The 24543-nt window shown below is 40.8% G+C and overlaps 1 protein-coding gene across 8 annotated transcripts in view; it reads right to left on the bottom strand.

Annotated features, from left to right (window-relative positions):
- The window catches only part of MARK1 (microtubule affinity regulating kinase 1), a 116138-nt gene that overhangs the window by 44094 nt on the left and 47501 nt on the right, over nucleotides 1-24543 (bottom strand). For 7 of the 8 annotated variants that reach the window (XM_037895693.2, XM_037895691.2, XM_043543623.1 and 4 more), the window contains exons 2-6: nucleotides 22070-22273; nucleotides 21311-21364; nucleotides 5472-5520; nucleotides 4263-4328; nucleotides 1319-1389 (exon numbers count right to left, since the gene is read on the bottom strand). In XM_037895693.2, coding sequence (XP_037751621.1) covers nucleotides 1319-1389; nucleotides 4263-4328; nucleotides 5472-5520; nucleotides 21311-21364; nucleotides 22070-22273 — 444 coding nt within the window. Of the gene's footprint in view, nucleotides 1-1318; nucleotides 1390-4262; nucleotides 4329-4908; nucleotides 5012-5471; nucleotides 5521-21310; nucleotides 21365-22069; nucleotides 22274-24543 lie in introns of those variants that run through there. The other variant, XM_043543624.1, reaches the window with a different exon arrangement.

The raw sequence follows: 24543 nt of genomic DNA on the forward strand, positions 1-24543 counted from the left end.
GCCTCATCTGGAGTACTGTGTCCGGTTTTGGGCCCCACACGACAAGAAGGATGTGGAAAAATTGGAAAAAGAGTCCAGCGGAGGGCAACAAAAATGATTAGGAGACTGGAACACATGACTTATGAGGAGAGGCTGAGGGAACTGGGATTGTTTAGTCTGCAGAAGAGAAGAATGAGGGGGGATTTGATAGCTGCTTTCAACTACCTAGAAAGGGGGTTCCAAAGAGGATGGATCTAGACTGTTCTCAGTGGTAGCAGATGACAGAACAAGGAGTAATGGTCTCAAGTTGCAGTGGGGGAGGTTTAGGTTGGATATTAGGAAAAACTTTTTCACTAGGAGGGTGGTGAAACACTGGAATGCGTTACCTAGGGAGGTGGTGGAATCTCCTTCCTTAGATATTTTTAAGGTCAGGCTTGACAAAGCCCTGGCTGGGATGATTTAGTTGGGGATTGGTCCTGCTTTGAGCGGGGGTTGGACTAGATGATCTCCTGAGGTCCCTTCCAACCCTGATATTCTATGATTCTATGACTCTCCTGTTACTCAAATGACTGAATAGACTTTGATCAGTTTCCCAAAAATATCACTTCTAAGAAGAAAAAAAGCATGTAGTTTTGGACCAAATGGAGAATTTTAGAGAAAGATGTGAACATGTGACTAAAAATAAGGCTAAAACATAACTAAATTTAATTTTCTCTATTACAGAACCTATAATGAAATGAAGAGATTTGTATGAGGAGACTTCAGCAAATAAGTTAATTTGATATTAAGTTAGTTTCTTTATATGGTTATTTTGCATCTTAAGTTTGAAAAAATGAAACACCAAGTTATATAAATAGCTTATTATATCTAAATAAACGAAAGTGCACAAGTAAAACCTGCCCCTAATCCTCTTGGCAGTAACCATACGTGAAGATTAGTACTCAGCAAAGAAGTGATGATGTTAGAATATTTTAAAGAGTACCCCTAATAAAGTACATGATATATTATAAATGAGTAAACTAAATGTTTATATCGCCATATAACAACCTCACGGAACAACATCTGATTATTTCAGGATACTCAAAGAGTTAATAAAATCTGGAGTGAGTCATAATGAAAGAAATTTGGTTTCTCAAGAATATCCATTAATAAAAGCTTAAACAGTCTTACTATTTTTAAATTATGCTCAGGAAATAGGTACTTGCCTCTTGAGGGATTTTTCCATTCTAACTTTAATACACATCACTACAACTATGAACTTTCACTTTTTAAAAAAAACGTGCAAATATTTTTGAGTTCAAGTTCATTAAAAATACTGTAAACAGAAACAATTTCATACCTGCCTAAACTTTGCACGGGCCTCCTTTTCTTTCATTCTTCCATGTGCAACTAAGTAGTCAAACACCTCTCCTGAACCAGAAAAAGATGAAGCATAAGTTATACTGCTCAGGCTTTATTATTTATATCAGACTATCAAGAAAAATACCCACATACCATGAATTTGGGCCAGATGCTCAGCTAGTGTTAACAGTTGTAGCTCCATCAACTTCAATAGAGGATATGACCCTCTATGTACAAAAAACCTCAACATATATATTGTGACAAAGTTCCTCCTCTGCCTTGGTGGGTCCTGCGCTTATTGGCAGATTTTCTCGACTCAGAGGTTCACGGCAGCCCTCAGTTTGGCCACTTTCATGGCTCAAATCTGCCATTCACTCAGTTAGCCTCATCACTGGCCAGCATGGGGAAAAGGAAGAAGAATAATGCCTGCAGCCTCTGCTGATCCACCTAGAGGATTGGGGAACAGGCCAGAGACCTTCCCTCTGGTGGAATCCACAGTCCAGTTCAACTCCTCCGATATCAAGTAAGGAATTGGGGGGATAGAGGGATGGGGGGAACCCGGGCCCGCCCTCTACTCCGGGTTCCAGCCCAGGGCCCTGTGGATTGTAGCTGTCTACAGTGGCTCCTCTAACAGCTGTGTGACAGCTACAACTCCCTGGGCTACTTCCCCATGGCCTCCTCCCAACACCTTCTTTATTCTCACCACAGGACCTTCCTCCTGATGTCTAATAATGCCTTTACTTGTCAGTCTTCCAGTAGTATGCCTTCTCACTCTCAGCTTCTTGTGCCTCTGGCTCCCAGCTCCGTGCACGCACACCACAAACTGAAGTGAGTTCCTTTTTAAACCCAGGTGCCCCGATTAGCCTGCCTGTCTTAATTGATTCTGGCAGCTTCTTGATTGGCTGCAGGTGTTCTAATCAGCCTGTCTGCTTTAATTGATTCCAGAAAGTTCCTGATTGTTCTGGAACCTTCCCTGTTACCTTACCCAGGGAAAAGGGACCTACTTAACCTGGGGCTAATATATCTGCCTTCTATCACTCTCCTGTAGCCATCTGGCCTGGACCCTGTCACAATATGTGTAAAAATCCACCCACGCACGTTACCGACTGGGCTTATCAAGGAAAAACACTGTCTGCAGGTTTCAGAAAACTAACTAGTCTGTTTATTAAAACCATTTCAAACATGCCCACAGTCCTGAGGAGGAGAGAAGGGGAAGCAGTCAGGAAAGATTCCTTTTTACTGCTTATATTTGTTTTCACTGTTCAGACAACATAGTTACTGCAGACCTACAAGAACAGATTCCTTCCTAGTAAGACTTCAGTTTTTTAAAATTCTTATATTAAAATGGGCATTAAATGAAAGACCAATTTAAAGTGCAGTTAGAGTAATAAAGAATAACATTGTAAAAGGGATAAGGTTCTAGGTGTAAGGGGTGGCACCTTATACACCAGACTTGCACTGCATGTCTTCACATCAGTTTTATTTTGTGAGAAGTTTAAGGCCAAAAAGTTCTTCACCAAATGGCTCTCAGATTCTCATTGCTAGTGGTCCCTCTCCCCGACGGTATATGACAAACAGCCATCTCCAGTTGGTGGAAGCTCTATGCCCTTTCTAAACAGCCATTTCCCCATCTAAATGAGTACCAATTGTGTTCCCAAAATCCACCTGGCTTTCTTTTCAATCTGCCTGGCCAGCTGTCCCATGTTCTTATCCCCAACTCCCAGACCTTCTTGCCTCTGTTACACTGCTCTGACACAAGGTGAAGACGAGAGGCAGGTGCTCTCTCTATTGGTGATGTAAGTATAAGGATGGGAGACACACAAGGCCTGAGCCTCTGCTAGAATGAAAGTCAGATTATCTCCTGGTATATCATCAAAAACAACTACACAAACATCTGTAAAATAATCTACTGTGCATAACACTTTTAATTGACAGCAGAACTGTACCTAAAAGTTCTGGTTAGGGGCTCTGTCATAAACAGAGAAAAGAGTAGCATAAAATCCTCCGGGGCAGCTGTACTAAATCGCTTTACCAGTAAGGGGTTAAGAAGCTCAATAACCTAGTTGACACCTGACCAGAAGGACCAATAAGAAAAGAAGATACTTTCAAATCTGGTGGGGGAAGGATTTATTTGTGGCTCTTTTGTTTTGTTCCCTCTCCGGACGGAGACAGAGACCAGGCAGGTACAACATCTCCTGAAAACATACCTGAAATGAACCATCTAAAATTACAAAAATTGTAAGTAAGGCAAGAAAATGCATTAGGTTATCCTTTGTTTTGGCTTGTGAATTTTCCCTATGTTAAAGAGGTAGTTTAATTCCTGTTTTGTAACTGTGAAGCTGAGTCAGAGGGGAATCCTTTGTGTTTTAAATCTTTTTATTTACCCTGTAAAGTTACCTTCCATCCTGATTTTGCAGGTGTGATTCTTTATTTATTTAAAAAAAAAAAAAGTAAAAGTTCTTCTTTTAAGAACCTGATTGATTTTCAGTGTCCTAAAAACCAAAGGGTTTGGTCTGTGCTCACATTGTAAATCAATTGGTTGGTATTTTATTCTCAAACCTCCCCAGGAAAGGAGGTGAAGGGGTTTGGGGGGATAGGGACTCCAAGTGACCCTTTCCTGAATTTTTGTGTAAATCACTTTGTGGTGGAGCAATACCATCCAAGGACAAGGAAAGGAATTTTTGCCTTGGGGAAGTTTTTAACCTAAGCTGGTCGAATATAAGTTTAGGGGTTCTTTCATGCAGGTCCCCACATCTGTACCCCAGAGTTCAGAGTGGGGAAGTAACCCTGACAGACTCCATGAGGCAGACAGACAACATGCAGTACTCAAGACGTAACACAACCCCAGATGTCAAGATTGGTTTCAGTTGGGTATCTGTGCATGAAGATTTACTTTCCACTTTTCAGTTTACGCACAAAACTGGAGTTCAACAACTACTTACCCCCACTGGCATATTCCATTACCAAATACAGTGTCTTTTCTGTTTCAATAACTTCAAATAATTTTACTGAAATAAAAAGGAATGAAAGCTTGCATCAAACAGCAAAAATTCATCAAAATTTTTAAAACACAGCTCAAACACTTATTCTTTAAATTAATAAAATTTATTAACCAGTGACACCACCAAGCCAGAAGATTGAAACAGTTTTGAAAAAAGGAGAATTAAGTTGTAAGAACATCATGAATATATAAAATCTTCTACAGCTTTCTCAGGAGTATTTCACAAACACTATACAAAAATGAAATTCATGCTGAAATTAGTGTTTAGTTCCACACAGGAATTCTTACCAAAAAACACACAAAAATCCCAAGTAAATTACTTCTCTATTCCAACTGCTCCAGGTTAGAGAAATTGTGGAGTTTTGATCAACTTAAAAAGAAACAAAGTTTAGGTGCCAAACTGAGCAGATATTCTAACTGAAAGGCTTTCCCAATCAGAATATAATACTAATAAAACTACCACTGTCACAGGTGGGACGGAGGGGGACCAGTAGGAGCTTAGAATGCTGGAAATGCAGCACACTCAGCTCTAAGAATGGAGACAAGGGAGTACCTATTATGTAATAACTTGTATACCTTGTCCATACCTTGTATGCAACAAGCCCTCTGGCCGATTCAGGAACATTAACTGTCTCTGGAACAAGACTGTCCAGCCCTCCTCAGCCAGAAGAATTGTCATCACAAAGTAGGGCTCTGAAGGTGGGGGGAACTAAAGCAGAAAGGGAAAATTACATACTATGTAACTTGGTTTCTCTGAAGATAGCACTTTGCAGGTTTCTTGGTCTTAGGTCCTAGTTTCTTAATGAGAGTGGCAAAACTCATTAGCGCAAAGGCTTTTTAACCCATCTGAACAACAGTAAGAGTAGAGCCAGATCCCCTACTGGCCATCAGACACCACCTCCTTGCTGAGTGTTAGCCCTTTCCTCTGATTGAGCAAGTTATCCTTTACAAGCCAAATTTCTGCTTGCCTTACTCATGCAAGTAGTCCACTGAAGTAAACAGGACAAGAGCAGGATCTGGCCCTGAGCGTACATTGTTCATCCATCTTAAAGATTTAATGGATAAATAAAAACAAATATCTAAATATATTCAAACAAAATAGATAAGAGTATAATATTAAAGTCACCAGAAAAACAAATCCAATTCCTACCTATACTGGGATGATTCAATATCTTCATTATTCGTACTTCTCGAAACAACTGTTAAGAAAACAAAACAGCTTTATTCAAACTATGTTTACTGGGGAAGAGCTACTTCAGACATGTTTCAGAGTAACAGTCGTGTTAGTCTGTATTCGCAAAAAGAAAAAGGAGTACTAGTGGCACCATAGAGACTAACCAATTTATTTGACCATAAGCTTTCATGAGCTACAGAGTGAGCTGTAGCTCACGAAAGCTTATGCTCAAATAAATTGGTTAGTCTCTAAGGTGCCACTAATACTCCTTTTCTTTTTACTTCAGACATGCTACTTTATATGGGGAATGGAAGGTGAAAGGCAATTTAAGTAGATATTAACATAGCCTTTTATGTTATAATCCAGTACTAGATACAATTACATTATTCACTGTACTAGACATCAGACTCATTTTGTGGACAGCACTGTACTACATTTTTATTATAACATTTGGCTGGGTTTAAAAACCTAGGGCCATATACTACCTTCAATGCATAACAAAACTGCACTTGTTTCAAAACAAGGTATGCGAAAAGATATGTAGGCTCTTATATAGTAACAGCTTTTAGAGTTTCCACTGGCTTGAAACAACAAAGGGCATTTGCAGGACCTATTGCTATTTCTGCCCTTTGCTTATTTGGCCATTTGCATATGCAACTAATTACCCAGTCTGTGTACATAACTCCGTGTGTGTGTGTGTGTGTGTGCGCGCACGCATGACTTCGTGTTTCTGGTGTTGGGAAAAAACTGGACTGTGAAGTATAATTAGGTTTTAGGGGTAACACACCACGAAGATGAATGGAGTCAATTCACACATACCAGAGCTGAACAATACCTACATCAGGTCACATCTGAAAGAGTATACATCCATAAGGGCTACACAATTTTTTAGTTTTAAGACCATATAAAGTCTGCCAGGCATGCAACAGCGGTAACAACTGATGATTCTTTCCACCCCCGCTCCCTGCCCTTACTGAAATTGAGAGATGTCTTGAAAAATCTCAGCTTTTATTTCACAAAAATTCTAGCACTCATGGTTGCAGAGAAAAGCTTGAAAAAGTGAAGTGAGCATACCCTAAAGGCACAAAAACCAAAAGGCAAATTAAAAAAAAAAAAAATCTGGAGTTCCTTTAAAGTCATGATTTTTGAACGTTTGGAGTTTGACAATACTGATAACACCTGAGATTTCCTTCACTGAACAATGAACATACTTCTGTTGTCAAAGGTATTCTCTGTGCTTGACTGCTCTCAAGCCTTATGCTTAGGATGGATGTGTTGTAGAAGTCCTGAGCAGAAATACAAGAAAGCCTCACACAGCTTTGGCAAACTGTCCGCTGTCTCAGCGACGATGAATGCTACATCCTGTCCCTTCTTTGACAAAAGCTGGCTAAATCCACAAGTGAGGTTCAAGAGCAAAGACAGCAGTAACCCCTGGACCCCTCTGGGGACTTGGGACTGAGGGAAATTTCCAAAAGCAAGGGTATTGCTAACCGAGAGGCATACTGCTAACCCTCCCAAAAAGATTAACTGCCCTTTTTGTATTCTGCAAATAGCACAATCTAAAAATAGCAACAATCACAATTATTTTCCTTAGACTAGATTGAACATTTCGTACTCAGTGCACATCCTTTAGTTTCTTAAGTCTTATTAAAGATAATGACATTTGCACAAGTAGTAGAACTCCATAATTCTGCTCTCATTTGGTGCTCCCCTCTTCTTAACTACAATTAATATGATTTTGAAAATTAAGCTTTTGATCAAACAAAAGTCTCACAAGTAGATATTTACACTGGTTAAATGTTTCTAGCAGGACACTATCCTTTCTCCTCATATAAATGTTCAACAACTGCCTTCAAAGAAGAAAAAAAGAATGTGTGTGTGAATCTGTCTGGAGGGTGGGGGGAAAAAGAACCAAACGAAAGGCAACATCCTACAGTCTGCATTAATTAATTAGGATCTATAAATAGGGCTGTCTGGTAAATAATATTGTGCTCATATTTGCGTTACAAAGTGTTTTTGCTTTTCCATTAACTCAATTATTCCATTACTAATATGTCAGATAGGCTCTGTTTTGTGTTTTGGTATTTTGATTTTGTACATTACATCTGAATTTTTCACAATTATGAAAAGCAATCCAATTAAACAAATTTGTCTGAAATGACCAGACGCAAGATAACAAATCTAAAGCATCAACCTGTAGAGCATGAAAATCTCTGAAGAACTTCTAGGCAGATATCTGAAAAACTGCAATATTGACAGGAAGACAACAAAGACAGGCTGCACAACATAATAGTATTAATGTCTAAATATAAGTTACTTTTAATGAACTCATGTCTGCCAAAGCAGGATTAAAACATTACACTTCTATAAATAAAAGGATTTAGAATCTGGAAGAAAAATCCTAAAGAAATACAATTTTACACATAATCTGAAGTATGCAGTAATCGCCAATATTATGCACATTATTCCGTTCAAAGATTCCAAAGGGATTAAAAGTTTATTAATTAGTTTAAGACTCAAATTGATTTCACAGTGACTGACAATTTACATGATATGCAAATATACAACACGAAAAAGGCAAATTAAAAAGCAGACCAAAAAATCTGCTTTCTTAAAGCCAGGTCATGAGGGACTAGAACCATAAAGGGATTTAGGCACCTCACTGCTGCTTTAGAAACATAAATCCATAATTGAACTCCTCAAAAACCCTGCAGACACTTATATTCCCTAGGTGTCTAAATTTCAGCCAGAGGTCATGCACAAAATTGCCTTAATCCTGTTGCCTGGCACTTAGCTCATACCTAAGCCCCAAAAGGATCCTCAAACTATGCATTCCTCTGCCTCTCTCACCTGTGAGGTTGAGCTGGTAGGCACATTATGACGAGTACACACCAGCAGCAGGTGATAGGAAGAATCCCATGCACCGCTACAGACTAGCAACCGAATGGCTAGGCAGCAGTTCCGCAGAAAAGGACCTAGGGATTACAGTGGATGAGAAGCTGGATATGAGTCAACAGTGTGCCCTTGTTGCCAAGAAGGCCAATGGCATTTTGGGATGTATACGTAGGGGCATTGCCAACAGATGGAGGGACATGATTGTTCCCCTCTATTCGACATTGGTGAGGCCTCATCTGGAGTACTGTGTCCGGTTTTGGGCCCCACACGACAAGAAGGATGTGGAAAAATTGGAAAACATCCAGCGGAGGGCAACAAAAATTATTAGGGGACTGGAACACATGACTTATGAGGAGAGGCTGAGGGAACTGGGATTGTTTAAGTCTGCGGAAGAGAAGAATGAGGGGGGATTTGATAGCTGCTTTCAACTACCTGAAAGGGGGTTCCAAAGAGGATGCATCTAGACTGTTCTCAGTGGTAGCTGATGACAGAACAAGGAGTAATGGTCTCAAGTTGCAGTGGGGGAGGTTTAGGTTGGATATTAGGAGAAACTTTTTCACTAGGAGGGTGGTGAAGCACTGGAATGCATTACCTAGGGAGGTGGTGGAATCTCCTTCCTTAGACATTTTTAAGTCAGGCTTGACAAAGCCCTGGCTGGGATGATTTAGTTGGGGATTGGTCCTGCTTTGAGCAGGGGGTTGGACTAGATGACCTCCTGAGGTGCCTTCCAACCCTGATATTCTATGATAGTGATACTTCCCCTTTTTACCCTATAGCCTAGTGGTCAGGGGACTCACCCAGAATGTAGGAGACTTGGATTCAAATCCCTGTTCAGCCTAATGTGGGGCAGGAATTTGAAGCCATGTCTCCCAGATCCCAGTTGAGTTCCTTATCCACTGGGCTATAGGGTATTCTGGGATGGGTCTCTCTCAATCTCTCCTGCTGAAGCTGTTCTACTTCCTATGAAATACTCAGAGTCATTGGAGCAGGGACTGGAACCTGGGTCTTCTGAGTGCGTGTCCCATCCAGAGAACTATAGCCATTTTCACTCTCTCAGACCCACTAAGTATTTTATACAAAGTGGAACAGCTTCAACAGAAGCAATTGAGAGATCCACTCCACAATATCCTAGAACTCAGTGGTTGGGGACTCACCTGGGATATAGGATACCTGGGTTCAAATCCCCTGCTCTGCCTGATTTGGATCAGGGAACAGAAACCAGGTATTAGACTCTCCTATACTCCAAAGTTAATCAGGTGCGATGTGGTGGCACACTGCATATGGCAAACAGCTGAAGCTGCATACCACTTTTTATTACAGAAACTTTTCGAACACCAAGTTCCAAACGCTAAAATCTGAAGGTACACATTAAGTAGATGTCTTGGCCTCAGCAACATGGTTATTCAGTCTCTTCCCTAAAAAACTCCTCTCCTTACAACTGCCTGTTCACAACTGAAGCTACCCAGTATAGAACCAACCTGTTATAGAATCCATTCCAGGCATACTTTTCTGACAGCTTGTAAGCCTGCAGTTGCTGGTCTCTGCCACATTTCAAGTGGCCTTTTAGCTGGTACCTTGCTCTGTCCCAGCCTGTAGGCATTCCTAGTATGTTTTCTCTTACTATGGAAATTCAGTTTCAAACCTAACTCACAACAGTTAAGTTATATAGACACACAGGCGTATGTACTAAAATATTGTTATAATGGGGACTGGGCAATCCCACCACCTCATTGACGCTATTGGGCTTGACCATTTGCCTTCTATTCTGGCTAAATAAGGGAACAATTAAATGCCCTTTTGTTTAATGATAGCTGAAACAATGGAAAGTCACTGCCCAAGGAATAGACAGCATGCAAAAATGGGCATGGCTGGGCCATGCGGCCCTAGGAGGTTGTCAGGGGTTTGATAACAAATGCAGGAGATTGATTTGATTGCACTGTGTGTTCACAAGAGAAGAAGAAACAGAAAGGCCAAAGGAGCACACAAGAAAGGCAGCAAGGAAGACCAGCAGATCGCCAGAGAAACACTTGTTGACCCTGAGAAAAAGCTAAGAGAGCTTTTGGGTAGCACTCTGGCTGGAAAGAGACTTGGAACTGTGAGCAAACAAGCTAGCTATCTCCTGCTGTTTGGCTCTACTGTGTTCAGGGAAACAACACTATGTACATTCTTTGTAAATAAACAGGCTTGCATCAAATAATTTGATCCTTATTTCATCATTAATGTCTCTCCCCATCAGAAGCAATCCATATGACCCCGAATATTGGCTAACAATATTAAGGCATTGTGAACAAGTTGAAAGGAATTCAAGGTGCATTTTTCATTCTGTAGAACAATTCAATAATACAGACAATGCAAGAGAGAGAGAGAGAGACTATGTCTCTACTCCAAGCTCAGGGTGTGATTCCCATGCTTGTGTGCACATGCACAGGCAAATACAAATAGCAGTGTAGCCACAGTAGCAGCAGCAGCGTCGGCGGCGCTGCTGAGCTGTGTTGAGTACATGCCCACCGGCTGCAGGCAGGTTTGTATTCTGCAGGACGCAGTCCTGCTGTGCTACTGCAGCTACTGACACTAACCCGAGCTCCGTGAGAGGTAGCATGACTATGGGGACACAAGCAGGGGAGTCACATCCCTCATTCATAGCATAGACCCAGCCTGAGAGAGGGATGGAGAACAGATTTAGGGTTAATGGTCAAGGCATCCACTAAGTAGTTGTATAATTTATGCCGCAGGTATCAATATCAAAAAGGTGTATGTGAGCTACAGCCACTTGAGTCTATCATGTAACTCTTGGGCACACTACCATATCTACATTTTTAAGAGGCATATTTAGTCAACAGATCATATTTAGTTTTTTTTCAAAAAGCAAATTAACCACAGTGAAATTTGGCCAGAATATTGGGGCTAATACCCCTTTTCTTGTAAGAAAGGCTATAAAATCTCTAAGAATTACTAATTCAGAACCTGAGTTTTCAATTTTGTCCGTCCCCCCAAAAATGGCACCTTCACAGTATCACCGTATCGTTCTCAGACATTTGGTTCACCACTGACCCAAAGAGAAAAGAGCTCTCTGCTAAATCACCAAACACGATTTCCTGCAGTGCTCAACCTTGCTTACTGCAGCTTGTGAGACCTGATGAGATCACAAGGTAGTAGGTTTGCAAGCTACTGGCAGCACACGGAGAACACTGATACATGAAAGGTTACACAAAACCCGTAATTAAAGCAAATTTTATTCAATACTAGTTACATGAATATTAATAATGGCATTTACAGCAGAATAAAGGTTCTCTAATCATGGGAAGATTCCATGGTGTGCTTAAAAGCACAGTGGAAGTGGGGAAAGAATGTGATCAGCTACCCAAAAATCAGGTCTCTAAGCCTAATGATTTCAAGCATTCAGATCAAATCACACCAATTCGTTCTGGCCAAGAGTTCCAGTAAAGGTAAAACTACCGAGACACTGGTGAGTTTCTAACAAAGTTCCCAAGCCAATACCATTTAAACATAAAATATTTTTCTCTTAAGTATGAACATTACTAACCTAATTCATAAATTCTATTTAGGAAAATTGACTTAAACTACAGGTTGTCATAACCAGAACGTGTGGTGTATTTCTCTCTTCTCTTTTGGCATAAACACAAAATAGAAGGTTAATGTCTTCTTGAAGATAAACAGCATTCACTTAAATTTAAACTATGAGTAGTCACTTTTGATGACCTAATTCAAAACAATCTGAGCTAACAAACAAAATAATTATTTTAACAACAGTCTCTCTGCCTTCCACGTTTTCCTCTCCAGTCTACCCAAAAAATGGGCTGCCAAGGTCATCCTTCTCAAACATCAGTATGACAGTATCCTTCATCCTTAAATCCTACATTGGAACCCCCTCCTCTACCACACCAAATTCAAGTGTCTTGTCATTTGTTCAAGGCCCCGCAGAAAAAACATAGACCGCCCTTACTTATCTGCCCTTATCTGTTTTCACACTGCCCCTTCTCCCATCACTTCTACTCCAAAAATCAGGCTACTGTTGCCTGCTTGTTTATCAGATTCTCACATAAACATCTTCTTCCATACCAACCCTAATGTGTCGTATGCCCTTTCCTAGCTTATTTGGTAAGCCATTGCTCCCTCCGCATTTAAATCCCTCCCCCCGAATACTCACTTGTGTTGTGACTCAACTAAGAAGCTAGCAGATTACACTAAGGAAAATATAGATACTCGGAGATATTTTAGACAGAGCTGGTAGTGCCAGTATACTTAAGGTTGGCCAAGACACCTCCCAATAAAAAGCCCTGGTTAGCTGTTTTTAAGAATGAGAGAGATTATTTAAAAATATATATGAGAAAAACAATGCCTTTCTCCTTTGTTCTTGGAAACACTGGAACTGATTTAGCGAAAATTATTATTATTTTGTAAAAACATTGCACAGCCTGAGGCAGATACATGGCATGGAAAATTTCCATCCGAACAGTCTGGCAAAGTTACAGGCATCCAATAATAGAATTGTATAATGGATAGCATTTGGCAGTCCAACTACAGACTTCACTACCAGCTCCACTGCTGCTAATAATAAAAAATGGATGGCCACCTACTTAAGGTAAAACATTGCAATGAACCACTTTTAGCATTTCCAATTTGTCTGTTTCTCTTACAGCTTTTAAGCGTTTTTGCTCTGTCTGCTCTGGAGAAAATGTTCCCTACAATTCAGTTTTAAAATCAGTTGGGAGCACAATGTGGACAAACCTCAAGTAGCCAGAACCATTTGTATATCCTGTCTAGCTACACTTATTGTCAGAAGCCTTAACTTCACCTATCTTCAGAGGCCTTAACTACACTGGTTATAAAGACAGTTTCAGCTGCTAGAATCTGGTTTTTACTCGGGCTCCAATTGGTTTTAAAAGCAGTTTGAATTTTTGGGTAAATTTCCCCAGTGCAGGTAAGGTTTTTGGGATAAGGACTGTGTATTTTTTGTGTGTGTGTTTGGAAAGCACATAATACACTGTGGGCTTAATCTAAAACAGGAACAACAACAACATGTTCAACCTGTTGAAAGTTTCTTACATTTTGAATAGGTTTGAAAAGTTCTAGAGAAAACATTCTATCAAATGTCAGACCACCTAACAGGAAACACACATGCAGAAATATATAAGTATGCCAGTATGAAAGAGTGAAATATGTAGGTTAGTCAAAATTATTTTTTAAAAAGCACAAAGTATATGGGGTCCTAATTTGCATATAAGTTTAAAGTATGTAGCTTTCAATGAGGTATTTTCGTCATTTACTCCAGAAACAAAAAGCAGATTGAAAAATGAGATTCTCTCAGGTGTAATCATCCTAAACTTCTGATGTTCAGAAAGTAGTAAAAACGATCCTAAAGCACATCACAAAAAGTCAAGCACTCTTCCGCAAACACCAGCAGCTTCATGGCTGCTTGACTGAAAAAGGTCATTGCAATTCAGGAATATTATGTCCATATTTTCAACTTCTTGAAACCTGCATTGAGCACAAGGATGATTGATTAAAACACAGTACACATTTTACTACACAGGACTCTACAGGGAGCTTACAAAAGAAATTGTAAGTAGTTTTGGAGGTTCCTGAGATAGTAGAGGTTACTACTGCTGGAATCTCAGTTGAAATCTTCCTTCATCTAATTAACAAAGAGCTGGAAGCACACAAGAAAAACAACTGAAAAGTGATTTGGAGATGTTATGGAACCTTTCCATTACTTAGTTAATAATATGACACAGTTTTTTCCTTCTCACAATTAATACTGAAAATTCAAATTTCTAACACAAATTTTTTTTTACATCAAAATGCTGAAAAATTGTGGATGTAAAATTACAGGAGATGGGACAACTGAATTCAGAAATCTGTCAATTTTTTAAAAACATGCACTCCTGTCCAGCCAGCTCAGTTCTGATCGAGCCATAGCTCCACCACATTCAGACTGGGTATATCCAAAGCTCTGAAATAGTGCAAGTGCTGAAAAAATAAGCAAGCTGCCAAACCTGTATTGATATCTCAGGGCGGACAGAAATGCTAACTCAGAGTATGTCTACACTGCAATTAAAAATCTGCGGCTGGCCTGGGCCAGCTGACTTGGGCTCACGGGGCTCAGCTACGGAGCCTTTTAATTGGGTGTAGACATTTGGGCTCGGGTTGGAGACCGGGCTCTAGGACCCTGCGAGGTAGGAGGGTCCCAAAGCCGGGGTTCCAGACAGAGCCCGAACATCTACACCACAATTAAGTGGCCCCTTAGTCTACGAGTCCGAGTCAGCTAGCACGGGCCAGCTGCGGAAATCTAATTGCAGTGTAGACATACCCTCAATTAGTCAAGTTTATCTAGACCGGAGAGACTAATGTTGTGTTAGTGTGTTTTCCCTACAGAACTACAAGTTTTTCATTTTGGACAACATGTCTTTATGTCTGAAGAATAAATATGCTTGTGAAGTTAATCTCTCAGTATCTATTTTATGTTTCATTTTATAAAAATTGGAGTTTCTTCCTCCCCACCTCCCAGCACCAAAAACAAGTAGTGGGTTTTTTTGTTTTGCTGTTTTGTTTTTTTTACAAGGGGGGTAAACACAACCCATGAACTAAGATCTGAGCCACGGGAAGTTTATTAGCTTCCAGTGCTGACACTTAGATACTGAGTATGACTGGTCAAACAGGATTTTAAAGAGTAATTGCATTCAAGTAGGTCAGCAGCTAGCACACTTCTGGGAGAGACATAATTTTCCCCAAGCAAAATAATCAAGTTTGTTAGTCATCTGCAAACAAGTCAGATACACAGTTCTCACATTTGAAGCACAGGAATTAAGAATAAAAAAAAAATACAAGTTCTCTCAGACATGCTAATTTTTTGTACCAAGATTTCCTATGTACACCTACTGTATGTTAATACATAATTCTTAAGCAAGCCATTTCGCAACACTATAATAAATCCAGAATCCCCCAATACCAAATCTGAATGTCAGAATAATTTTTATTAATCAAACCGCTTTCCTAATCTTCCTCAGGACATAGTAAGAGTTTTATTCGGAAACAGGCATTGGTAAATATCGGAAGTTTGACCTTTAGACCTTCTTTTAAACTTCTCCATCAGGTCTTACTGTACCAGTTGGTCTTACTAAGCGAAAAAGCAACAGAAGTGAAACCTTCTAAGGGCTTGATTCTGGAAAGTGCTGAGCACCCTCAACTGCCACAGATTTCAATGGGAATCAAGGGTATTCAGGACCTCTCAGGATTGAACTCCAAGAAAACAAGAGATTTCTTGGAATGCTGTGCTAAACAAATTCCAGAAACCAAAATAAATCAATGTGAGACTCTGTAATTTCTTTTGACAGAAGTCTCGTGACAATAGTGACTTCCTTCACTACAAATTGTTCTCTTCTTCAATTCTGCCATTTACCCAGCCAGTCAACTCTACTTCTTCTCCACCCTGACTGGCTCCCACAATCCCAGCCACCTATTTGCTATACGACCCCTTCCCCAAATCCTCTCCCTACTTCTTTCTGTAGAAAATTTTGCTGACTTTTTCAAAGAGAAAAATGACAAGATTGATGTGATCTTCCCACTCTCCTTCCCTTTCCCTCCTACCACTTTCTCCTCCTCCCCACATCACTGATGCGGAAGACCCTCATCTCCTCTCTTCCTCTAACTCCTCCACCTATCCCACTGACCCCATTCCATCTTGTCTCCTAATCTCTTACCCGACACTCATCCCTTCCTTAGCCTTAACCTCTCCCTCTCCTTAGGTTCCCTCCCATGACAATACAAGCATGATTTGGGGCATGTCTACACTAGAAACATAAATTCACATCTACACTACCTTCCTTCTGTTGGTGGTGCGTGGCCTCACTAGGAGTGCTTCTGTCAACTTAAGAGGGGCTGTGTGGGGGACTGAGAACCTGGGTATGACATTGCATTCCATATGATTCTATGAAAATATGCTAATAAGTGAGAATATAATGTAAGTGGAATATGCTTCATGCAAAAGGTCTCTCGTAAGGTATCATTACAAAGCTTATAATCTATTGTGTGTGGTCATCCTATTTGTATAAATATATCATTCTTGTATCCAAAACTAGAAATATGAAATATAACTCTGAGGTCCTATTGTAATTATGCAAAGTGTGGGCCATTAATGGTGGTTTGGAATCTTGATGGCTCCCACCAACTAGGACAATTGGTTGTAAATGGCTCTGTTTACTTGCAAGCCTTCCTGTGAGTCAGACCAGTAAGAATGAAGGCTTGGGGTCTCCCAGGACATGTGACGATGTCACCTGTACTGGAATCCATCTTAAACCTGGTGCTTTTCCATTTAGAAGGAGGGGTGGGGACCCAGAGACACAAAAGATTCCCGCCTTGTGCCAAAGCTATATAAGGGGGTGGAACAGAACAAAGGCTGCAGTCATGAGAAATCCCCTAGCTACCACCTGAGCTGGAACAAGGACTGTACCAGGGGAAAGGATTGGGCCCAGACTAGGAAGGAGTCTAGTCTGTGAAAGAAGCTTATTGGAACATCTCTGAGGGTGAAATTTACCTGTATTCAGTTTCTTAATTTATTAGGCTTAGACTTGCGCATTTAGCTTTATTTTGATTGGTAACTTACTTTGTTCTGTCTGTTATTACTTGGAACCACTTAAATCCTATTTTTTATATTTAATAAAATCACTTTTGTTTATTAATTGACCCAGAGTAAATAAGTAAGTAATACCTGGGGGAGCAAACAGCTGTGCATCTCTCTCTATCAGTGTTACAGAGTGCGGACAATTTATGAGTTTACCCTGTATAAGCTTTATACAGGGTACAACAGTTTTATTTGGCGTTTGGATCCCATTGGGAGTTGGGTGTCTGGGTGCCGGAGACAGGAGCACTTCTTAAGCTGTTTTCAGTTAAGTCTGCAGCTTTGGGGTTCAGACCCTGGGTCTGTGCGTGGTTCAGACCCTGGGTCTGTGCGTGGTTCAGACCCTGGGTCTGTGCGTGGTTCAGACCCTGGGTCTGTGCGTGGTTCAGACCCTGGGTCTGTGCGTGGTTCAGACCCTGGGTCTGTGCGTGGTTCAGACCCTGGGTCTGTGCGTGGTTCAGACCCTGGGTCTGTGCGTGGTTCAGACCCTGGGTCTGTGCGTGGTTCAGACCCTGGGTCTGTGCGTGGTTCAGACCCTGGGTCTGTGCGTGGTTCAGACCCTGGGTCTGTGCGTGGTTCAGACCCTGGGTCTGTGCGTGGTTCAGACCCTGGGTCTGTGCGTGGTTCAGACCCTGGGTCTGTGCGTGGTTCAGACTGGCGTGTCTGGCTCAACAAGGCAGTGTTCTGAAGGCCCAAACTGGCATGGAAAACTGGCTCAGAGGTAGCCTCAGCACATCAGGTAACAGTCCCAAGGGGTTCTCTGTGACCTAACCTGTCACACCGGGCTCTTAGCTCCACGTAGCTCCCCGTCACTGAGAGCCCAACTGCCCCACTGGGCTCTGGGGTCCCCGCCACCTGGAATGAGAAACCTCTGGGTAGCAGCCGGGCTGGGAGCGGGGTAGGAGCCAGGAGGGCTGGGAACCGCACGGGAGCAGCCAGACTGGGTTCAGGGAGCCCAGAAGCCCCACCAGCCCCAGTGACAGCGCAGCTTTCTTGTCAATTTCTTGGCTCTGTGCTGGAGCCATGAAATTGACAAGAATGACAGCAACAACAGATGTAAACACATTAACTACACCAACGTAAGCCCTACGCCTCTTGTGGAGGTGGAGTTATAATGTCAGTGTAGTATGGCACTTACATCAGTGGGAGCAACGCTATAGCGTGTATACTACCATAATGAGGTGGACTTAAGATGCCTTATCACAACCTAACATTGTAGTGTAGACCAAACTTTAGTCTCTTCCATCCCAAAAAATCCCACTCTTGATCCCACATGGACCACCCCACCTCCCTTTCATCTTGAATTTCATTGAACATGCTGTCTAAAACTGCCATCTGAAGTTTCTCCAAGACAATTCCATTTTAGATGCTCTGCAAACCATCTTCCACCCCTTGCGCTCTAGCTATCAAAGTATTTAACAACTTCTTCCCAGCCAAAATCCAGAACAAGTACTCTATTTGCATCTTTCTTGACCTGTTGGCTGCATCTGATGTCAACCACTATATTGTTCTTTTTAACATCTTGTCCTCCCTCTGCTTTAGTTACCGTCCTCTCCTGCCAGCATACATCACTTAAAACTTTAGTGTGGCATTAGGAGAGGGTCCTGCTCACTACCCCCTTCAACTTTGTGGAGCTCTCACAGGGCTCCATCCCTGGTCTCCTCTTCTTCCTCTACATATTATCTCTGGGCAATCTCATCCACAAACACAAATTCAGCTTTCATGTCTATACTGACTGGTAAATCTAACTCTCTACACCGGACCTGTCTCTGCCTGTCCCAACTAAAAATCTCAGCCTTCCTGCCACCTCCTCATGGATGTCCTGCTATCAGTTTAAAGTAATCATGACTAAAATAGAGTTCTTAAATTCTTAATCTTTTCTCCATAAGCCCTTCCCCATCCTTCCTTTCTCAGTCACTGTGGACATCACCAACTTCTCTGTCACTCAGACCTATAAACTAGGTTTCCCTCAACTCAGCCCTTTCTAGTTCTTCATATTCAGGTACTGTATAAATCATATCACTATGTCCTGCATAATATCTTGAAGACTGAGTATTTTCTCTGTCCACACAGCCAAAATCCACAAACTACAGTCTAACCACCATTTTCCAACAAGCACCTTTGCATATTCTCTGATGCTGCCCCAATGAATATCCACGCAGCCACCTGACTGTTCTCCTTCAAATCCTTCCTTTAAACTCTTCTTGATGTGATGACTTAAAAAAAGTGTCTCAAAAATGTACAGACAGCTGGTTTGTTGAGACCACTGTTTCATGCTGACCAGTATCATTTCATTGTTTCCTTGTGCTTCTCTGGTCTATTTCATCTACCTGCTGTCTGCAGTCTTACACTTAGATTGTGATTTCTTCAGGGCATGGACTATCTGTTATATGGTTTTACAGTGACTAGCAAAATGGGGCCCTAGCCTCTAGGCACTAGCATAATGGAAAAACAATTGTGGCAACAACCAACAGTTTCAAATTAAAACATCACCTTCTCATTCAAACCAGTTAGAGGTCAATCTCACATAGATAAACTGCATAGATTTTCATTATTTGTGTGTATGTCTCATCTATGTTAATATTAACATTAGACAGATTATTTACATCTCTTCACTATCTCTAGAAACCAAATAGCAGTTCCTGGAGTCTTTCGGCTATAACGTTAGATAAAATATTTGTTCACCAAGTACCTTGCAGGTCAAGGGCTGCAAAGCAGCCCTGTGAGTCTGACGATGGAATTATGGAGGCAAGGGTTACCACCCTGATCTTGAGGAAACTAAATGCCTTCATTCATTGCTTCAAGTCCAGGTGCCATCCCCCTTTTTTCCCTTTTGTCTGAAAATTTTTGGCCATGATATCAATAGCAAGTGCAGTCTTGAAATGTAGAACTAAGGTGAAGAACACAAATATTTCCTGCAAAATGACTGTTCAACAATTGGTTTAGTCAAAAAGGGTACCCTGTGCAAATGCTGTCATTTCAGAATGTAACAACAAACAAGCCATTGGGCAAATTTTCACATGCCTCAGCCACAAATTCTATTTAAAATGACAGGAAGAGAGGACAACCAGAAAAATTTTTGAGTAGGCTGGCATTTTTACAAAACACTAGCTAATCAGCATAAGTGTTTTCAGAGTGCATCTCTTGCTTTCTACTCATTTTTTATCCCTTCTCACTAAATTCATCCATCCCAACACAAAGGCTAAATAACTAAGCTTTATATGAGGAACTGAACAAAGATGAGAGAGCTGAATTCACCCCAGCAACAGGCAGGAGGTGCACCCCAAATGGTCCCTTCTTAGCTAGCGTAAGTGGCATTAGCATGAAGATTACCTTTGTGGGGTATAGAAGCTCCCCATATGGTTGTTCCAATCTGCTATGGAACTTAATTAGGAAGGATAGAGGGCTTTTGTATGGATTTTCCATATTTGGGTGAACTTAAACCTTAAAGAAACACTGGAAAACGGTCAAAATTTAGGACACATGATCTGTCATGCACATACTTTAAAAAAAAAAAAAAAAAAAATCAACTCTTCACTGAAAACCAGAAGCTCCGAGTTGGCCCATCATGGGCAAATACAGTTATCACAACAATATGGACGGCCTACAAGGGGTTTATGAATAGTTTGTACTAACCAGAGAAACAGGAAGCCAGACAAACAAACCAGCAGTTTCTGTAACCACTTAAGGAATTTCAGTAAGATTATATATAAGCAAAGTAATTGACAAGAATCCCTTGAGTAACAAATATTTTTTAATAAAACTGAAATATATACAAACAGAGCTTCAAGTCAATTAAGCCTTAGTAACTTTGACTCCTCAAAATGTGTTTCATTATTATGGAAAATCCAACAGGATAAGTTAAATTAGGGAAAACTACTGCTCCCTAGATTTTAAGTGAGGAGATAGACATTTTTATATAGAATTATTCTACGTTTGATTGGTAGCAAAACTTTAAATGACAGTTTTCAGACCCAGCAAAACAAAACCCGCTGGGGGGGGGGGGAGGGGAGGGGAGGGGAAGAGGGAGATGAGGATAGAAGTGAGCAACATTCAACTAAGAACCATGTACAAAAACTATTGTCAGCACAATTAGGACTCCAGATACAGGTAGGTATGTGAGGTAGCAGGATACCACTTTATCCCTCAGCAGCATACACACAATAATAGTCAGCACAACCAAAGATTTCTGATTTTTGATATAAAGGATCAAAAAATCATCTTTACTTTCCTTGGCAGCATAGTTCAATTGTTTACAAAATTACAAAGGTTCCATACTTACCTTTTGTAGACTGGTAGGATTTAGCTGGGTTTTATCTATTATTTTCACAGCAACCTAGGGGAAAAACAGGTATTACTAAACCTGTGAAAAGCTCTGACAACAATGTGCACGTTAGTAGCTAACCACACTGCGTATCTAATGTGCATACACATAGCTATAAAAGTGTGCGTACAATGAGCACATTTGCCAATCTATCTTCCACACCATCTAGCAGAATTTCTTAATAAGAATCCAACTGTGCTTTATCACTTTCCATTGCAGCTTCAGTAGCATACAGTCAGTTTTACACTCCTTCCAGCACTGTGGAAAATGCAACATTGCACAGAAACACTGGCGAGAGCCCAACAACAAGATATTTTCGTTTTCTTTTGGAGGTGCCTGAATTTTTTTCAACGGGGGAGAGAGGGAAGAGGAAGGGAGAGGGAGAGGCTGGGAGTGAGGCGGGAAGAGAAAAGGACAGAAAGAAAATTTTTTCCTGAAAGGAACAAATAATAATAAAAAACAACCTAATACCTGACTTAAAACTATACAGCCTCTCCAAAAAAAAGTTTTCAGAAAAGAGTTTTCAGTACAGAAATGAAAATTCTATCTTCACACATACAGCGACTGGTTCTATTTTCTTTGCATTACATTTTTCAATATTAAACAAGTCTTTCAATAATCAAGGATGCAGTTGGAAACAATGTTAGGAACATTTATTAGAAGACTACACATGAAGGCAATACAAAATACTTCACTAGCCATACTCAAAAAGCTTACTTCTCTTCCAGTAAGAACATGTCTTGCCAGCTTCACTTTGGCAAAATTTCCCTTTCCTATTGTTTTTAGTAAGCGATAATTTCCAATGTGAGGGTGTTCTTCATTTGTAGATGTAATTGAGTTTCTGCATCTGGGGATGTTTTGTCTGCTACTCGATTTGGTGGGCTGGACATGTGGTTCAGCGTATCCATCCACAGAGGTATGCTATAAGGAAACAAAACAAAACCACACAGGTTTTAAACAGTTACAAAATATTTTAAGAGTAAAAATCTGAGTCCGCAATTTTTAAAAAACTTGATCAATAATTTTCAACTGTAGCTTAAGCAAATTTGTTGCCACTAGGTGAAGTTTGATTTATGCATCAAGAAAGAAATTCAGAGGCGCACTAGAGCTGCTTCTAAATGTAATCAAGAGTGATATTTAGACTCATCAAAAACCATTAAAGCATATACAGTTTTTTCTTCAAATATGAGAGTGTGCTATTAAAACAGAACAAATTGTGATATAGTGTGTATTTGTTAATTATCAAATCTTGATGTAAGCATCTTTGAGCCCTTAAAAAACACAAAAGAACTTTCATCTTTAAACAGTCACCCTTATTTTCCTGGAAGTTATGAATAAAAAGTATATTTTTGCAAATTGCAAGAAAGATGGATTTATCATTTGTCTGAAAATGTTTCCATTAAAACAGTACTTGAGATGAAGGAGAATAAAATCTTAAAAGCCAGCTTTGCTCCAAGAATATTTTTATTTTCATAACTTGTACTTCCACACTTTCTCTAGAAAAAAAATTCTGACGTTATTAGGACCCTAGTTTTAATAAAATGGACTGTTTTCTATCAAAAAATATTCCCACATCTATTAAGTCCATTGCTAATAAGTCACCAAAACAAAGAAATAAAGAGGCTGTGCTGACCACCAGTAACAGTATCACAGTTCTACTGTGAAAGTCAGTAGCGTGATCCTGCAGGGCCTCCACATCTCAGCCTTCAAATGGCTACCTCTGCTTCCTGGGGTTGCACATATGACATCACTTCCTCCCTCCTCAAAGCGCAACAACCTGTCCCCCACAAAAAAAACAAAAACATGCAAGCGTTTATATCTGCACAAATTACATCTGGGCTGAGGGGGCACCAGCTTGAAAATATGGTCCCTTATGCCTTTTGTATTCCCTTCTTGAGTTATAAGCCAGAGTGCTAGCAAGCACTGAACTGGCACTTTACATAGAGGTATATAAAATGCATAGTACACCGGACCCTCGCTAGAACACGCATCTATATAGCACGAATTCACATATAACGCAGTCGTGCCCATGAATCCCAAATTTAATTACTTTAAGTGGAATTCATTTTAAAGCGGTCCCCACATTAACGCGGTACCGCGCATGGATCCCAAATCCCGCGTTCTAGCGAGGGTCCGGTGTACTTGTATCATTTTACTTTTTCCCTCCAAACCAGTCATTGTTATACTCTTCCCACCTCCACCCGCACACAAATTGTCCAACACCAACGGCAGCTGTACATATGTACTGGAAGGCAGAATTCTGCCTTTAGCCCTTTCCTTCACATTGTAGGAAAGCTCCTGCTTCCTTCAAGAGCATCCAAATTTACATTTGTACATTTAAGATGAGGACAAAGCTGAATGCAGTGGTCAAGGTAAGGAACACCATTACATTATTTCTATAGTCTCTGCCCGTATAGTAAGTTTAACCCAGAATGTGGGCCTGAATTCTGAAAAGCAGAGACTGAAGAGGACCTACAGGTCATGGTGCATAACCAACTGAAATGAGCTCACACTGTGATAGGTGAGTAACAGGGACAACAAGATTCTTGGATGTATGTGGGACAGATGTGAGACCTTGGAAGCATGGAAACTTCAAAAGACAGTTATGCACAAGACAATATGGTCCATAGGCTTATTCATCAACTTATGCATCTGAAAATGTTACATATGTTTACATTTGTGAGCTAGGGATTGTATTCTAGCTGTATGGGGGAGGATTACCGAGCTCCCTCCCGAGTCAAAATCAGTGGGAACAGTAAACAACTGCAGAGAAGTACCACCTCCTGGTCAGAATTGACATTCTCCGGTCAATTTGCCTTAATCTTCTCAGGGAGCTGGAGTACTGGAGTTGACCGGAGACTGCTCTGCTGTCTATTTAGCAGGTCTTCACTAGAGCAGCTAAATCGACACCTGCTGCATAGACTGCAGTGGCATCGATCTCCCGGGTAGTGCAGACAAGCCCTTACAGAGGTGACAGCTGGAGGCCTCAGACCTAACTGAGCGCTCTTGGGGAAACTAACAGAGGGGGGAGAGGTGCTGTTAATCCCAGAGAGGACAAGTCTGAACAAGGGAACACTAAGTGAAAGTAGGGAGTTGGTATTACCTCTGTATACTGCATTAGTGAGACTACTAGTGGAAACCTGTGTCCAGTTCTGCTGTCCACACTTTAAAACGGACTTTGAAAAATCTGA

The sequence above is a fragment of the Chelonia mydas genome, chromosome 3 (assembly GCF_015237465.2).
Source record: "Chelonia mydas isolate rCheMyd1 chromosome 3, rCheMyd1.pri.v2, whole genome shotgun sequence".
Lineage (NCBI taxonomy): Eukaryota > Metazoa > Chordata > Testudines > Cheloniidae > Chelonia > Chelonia mydas.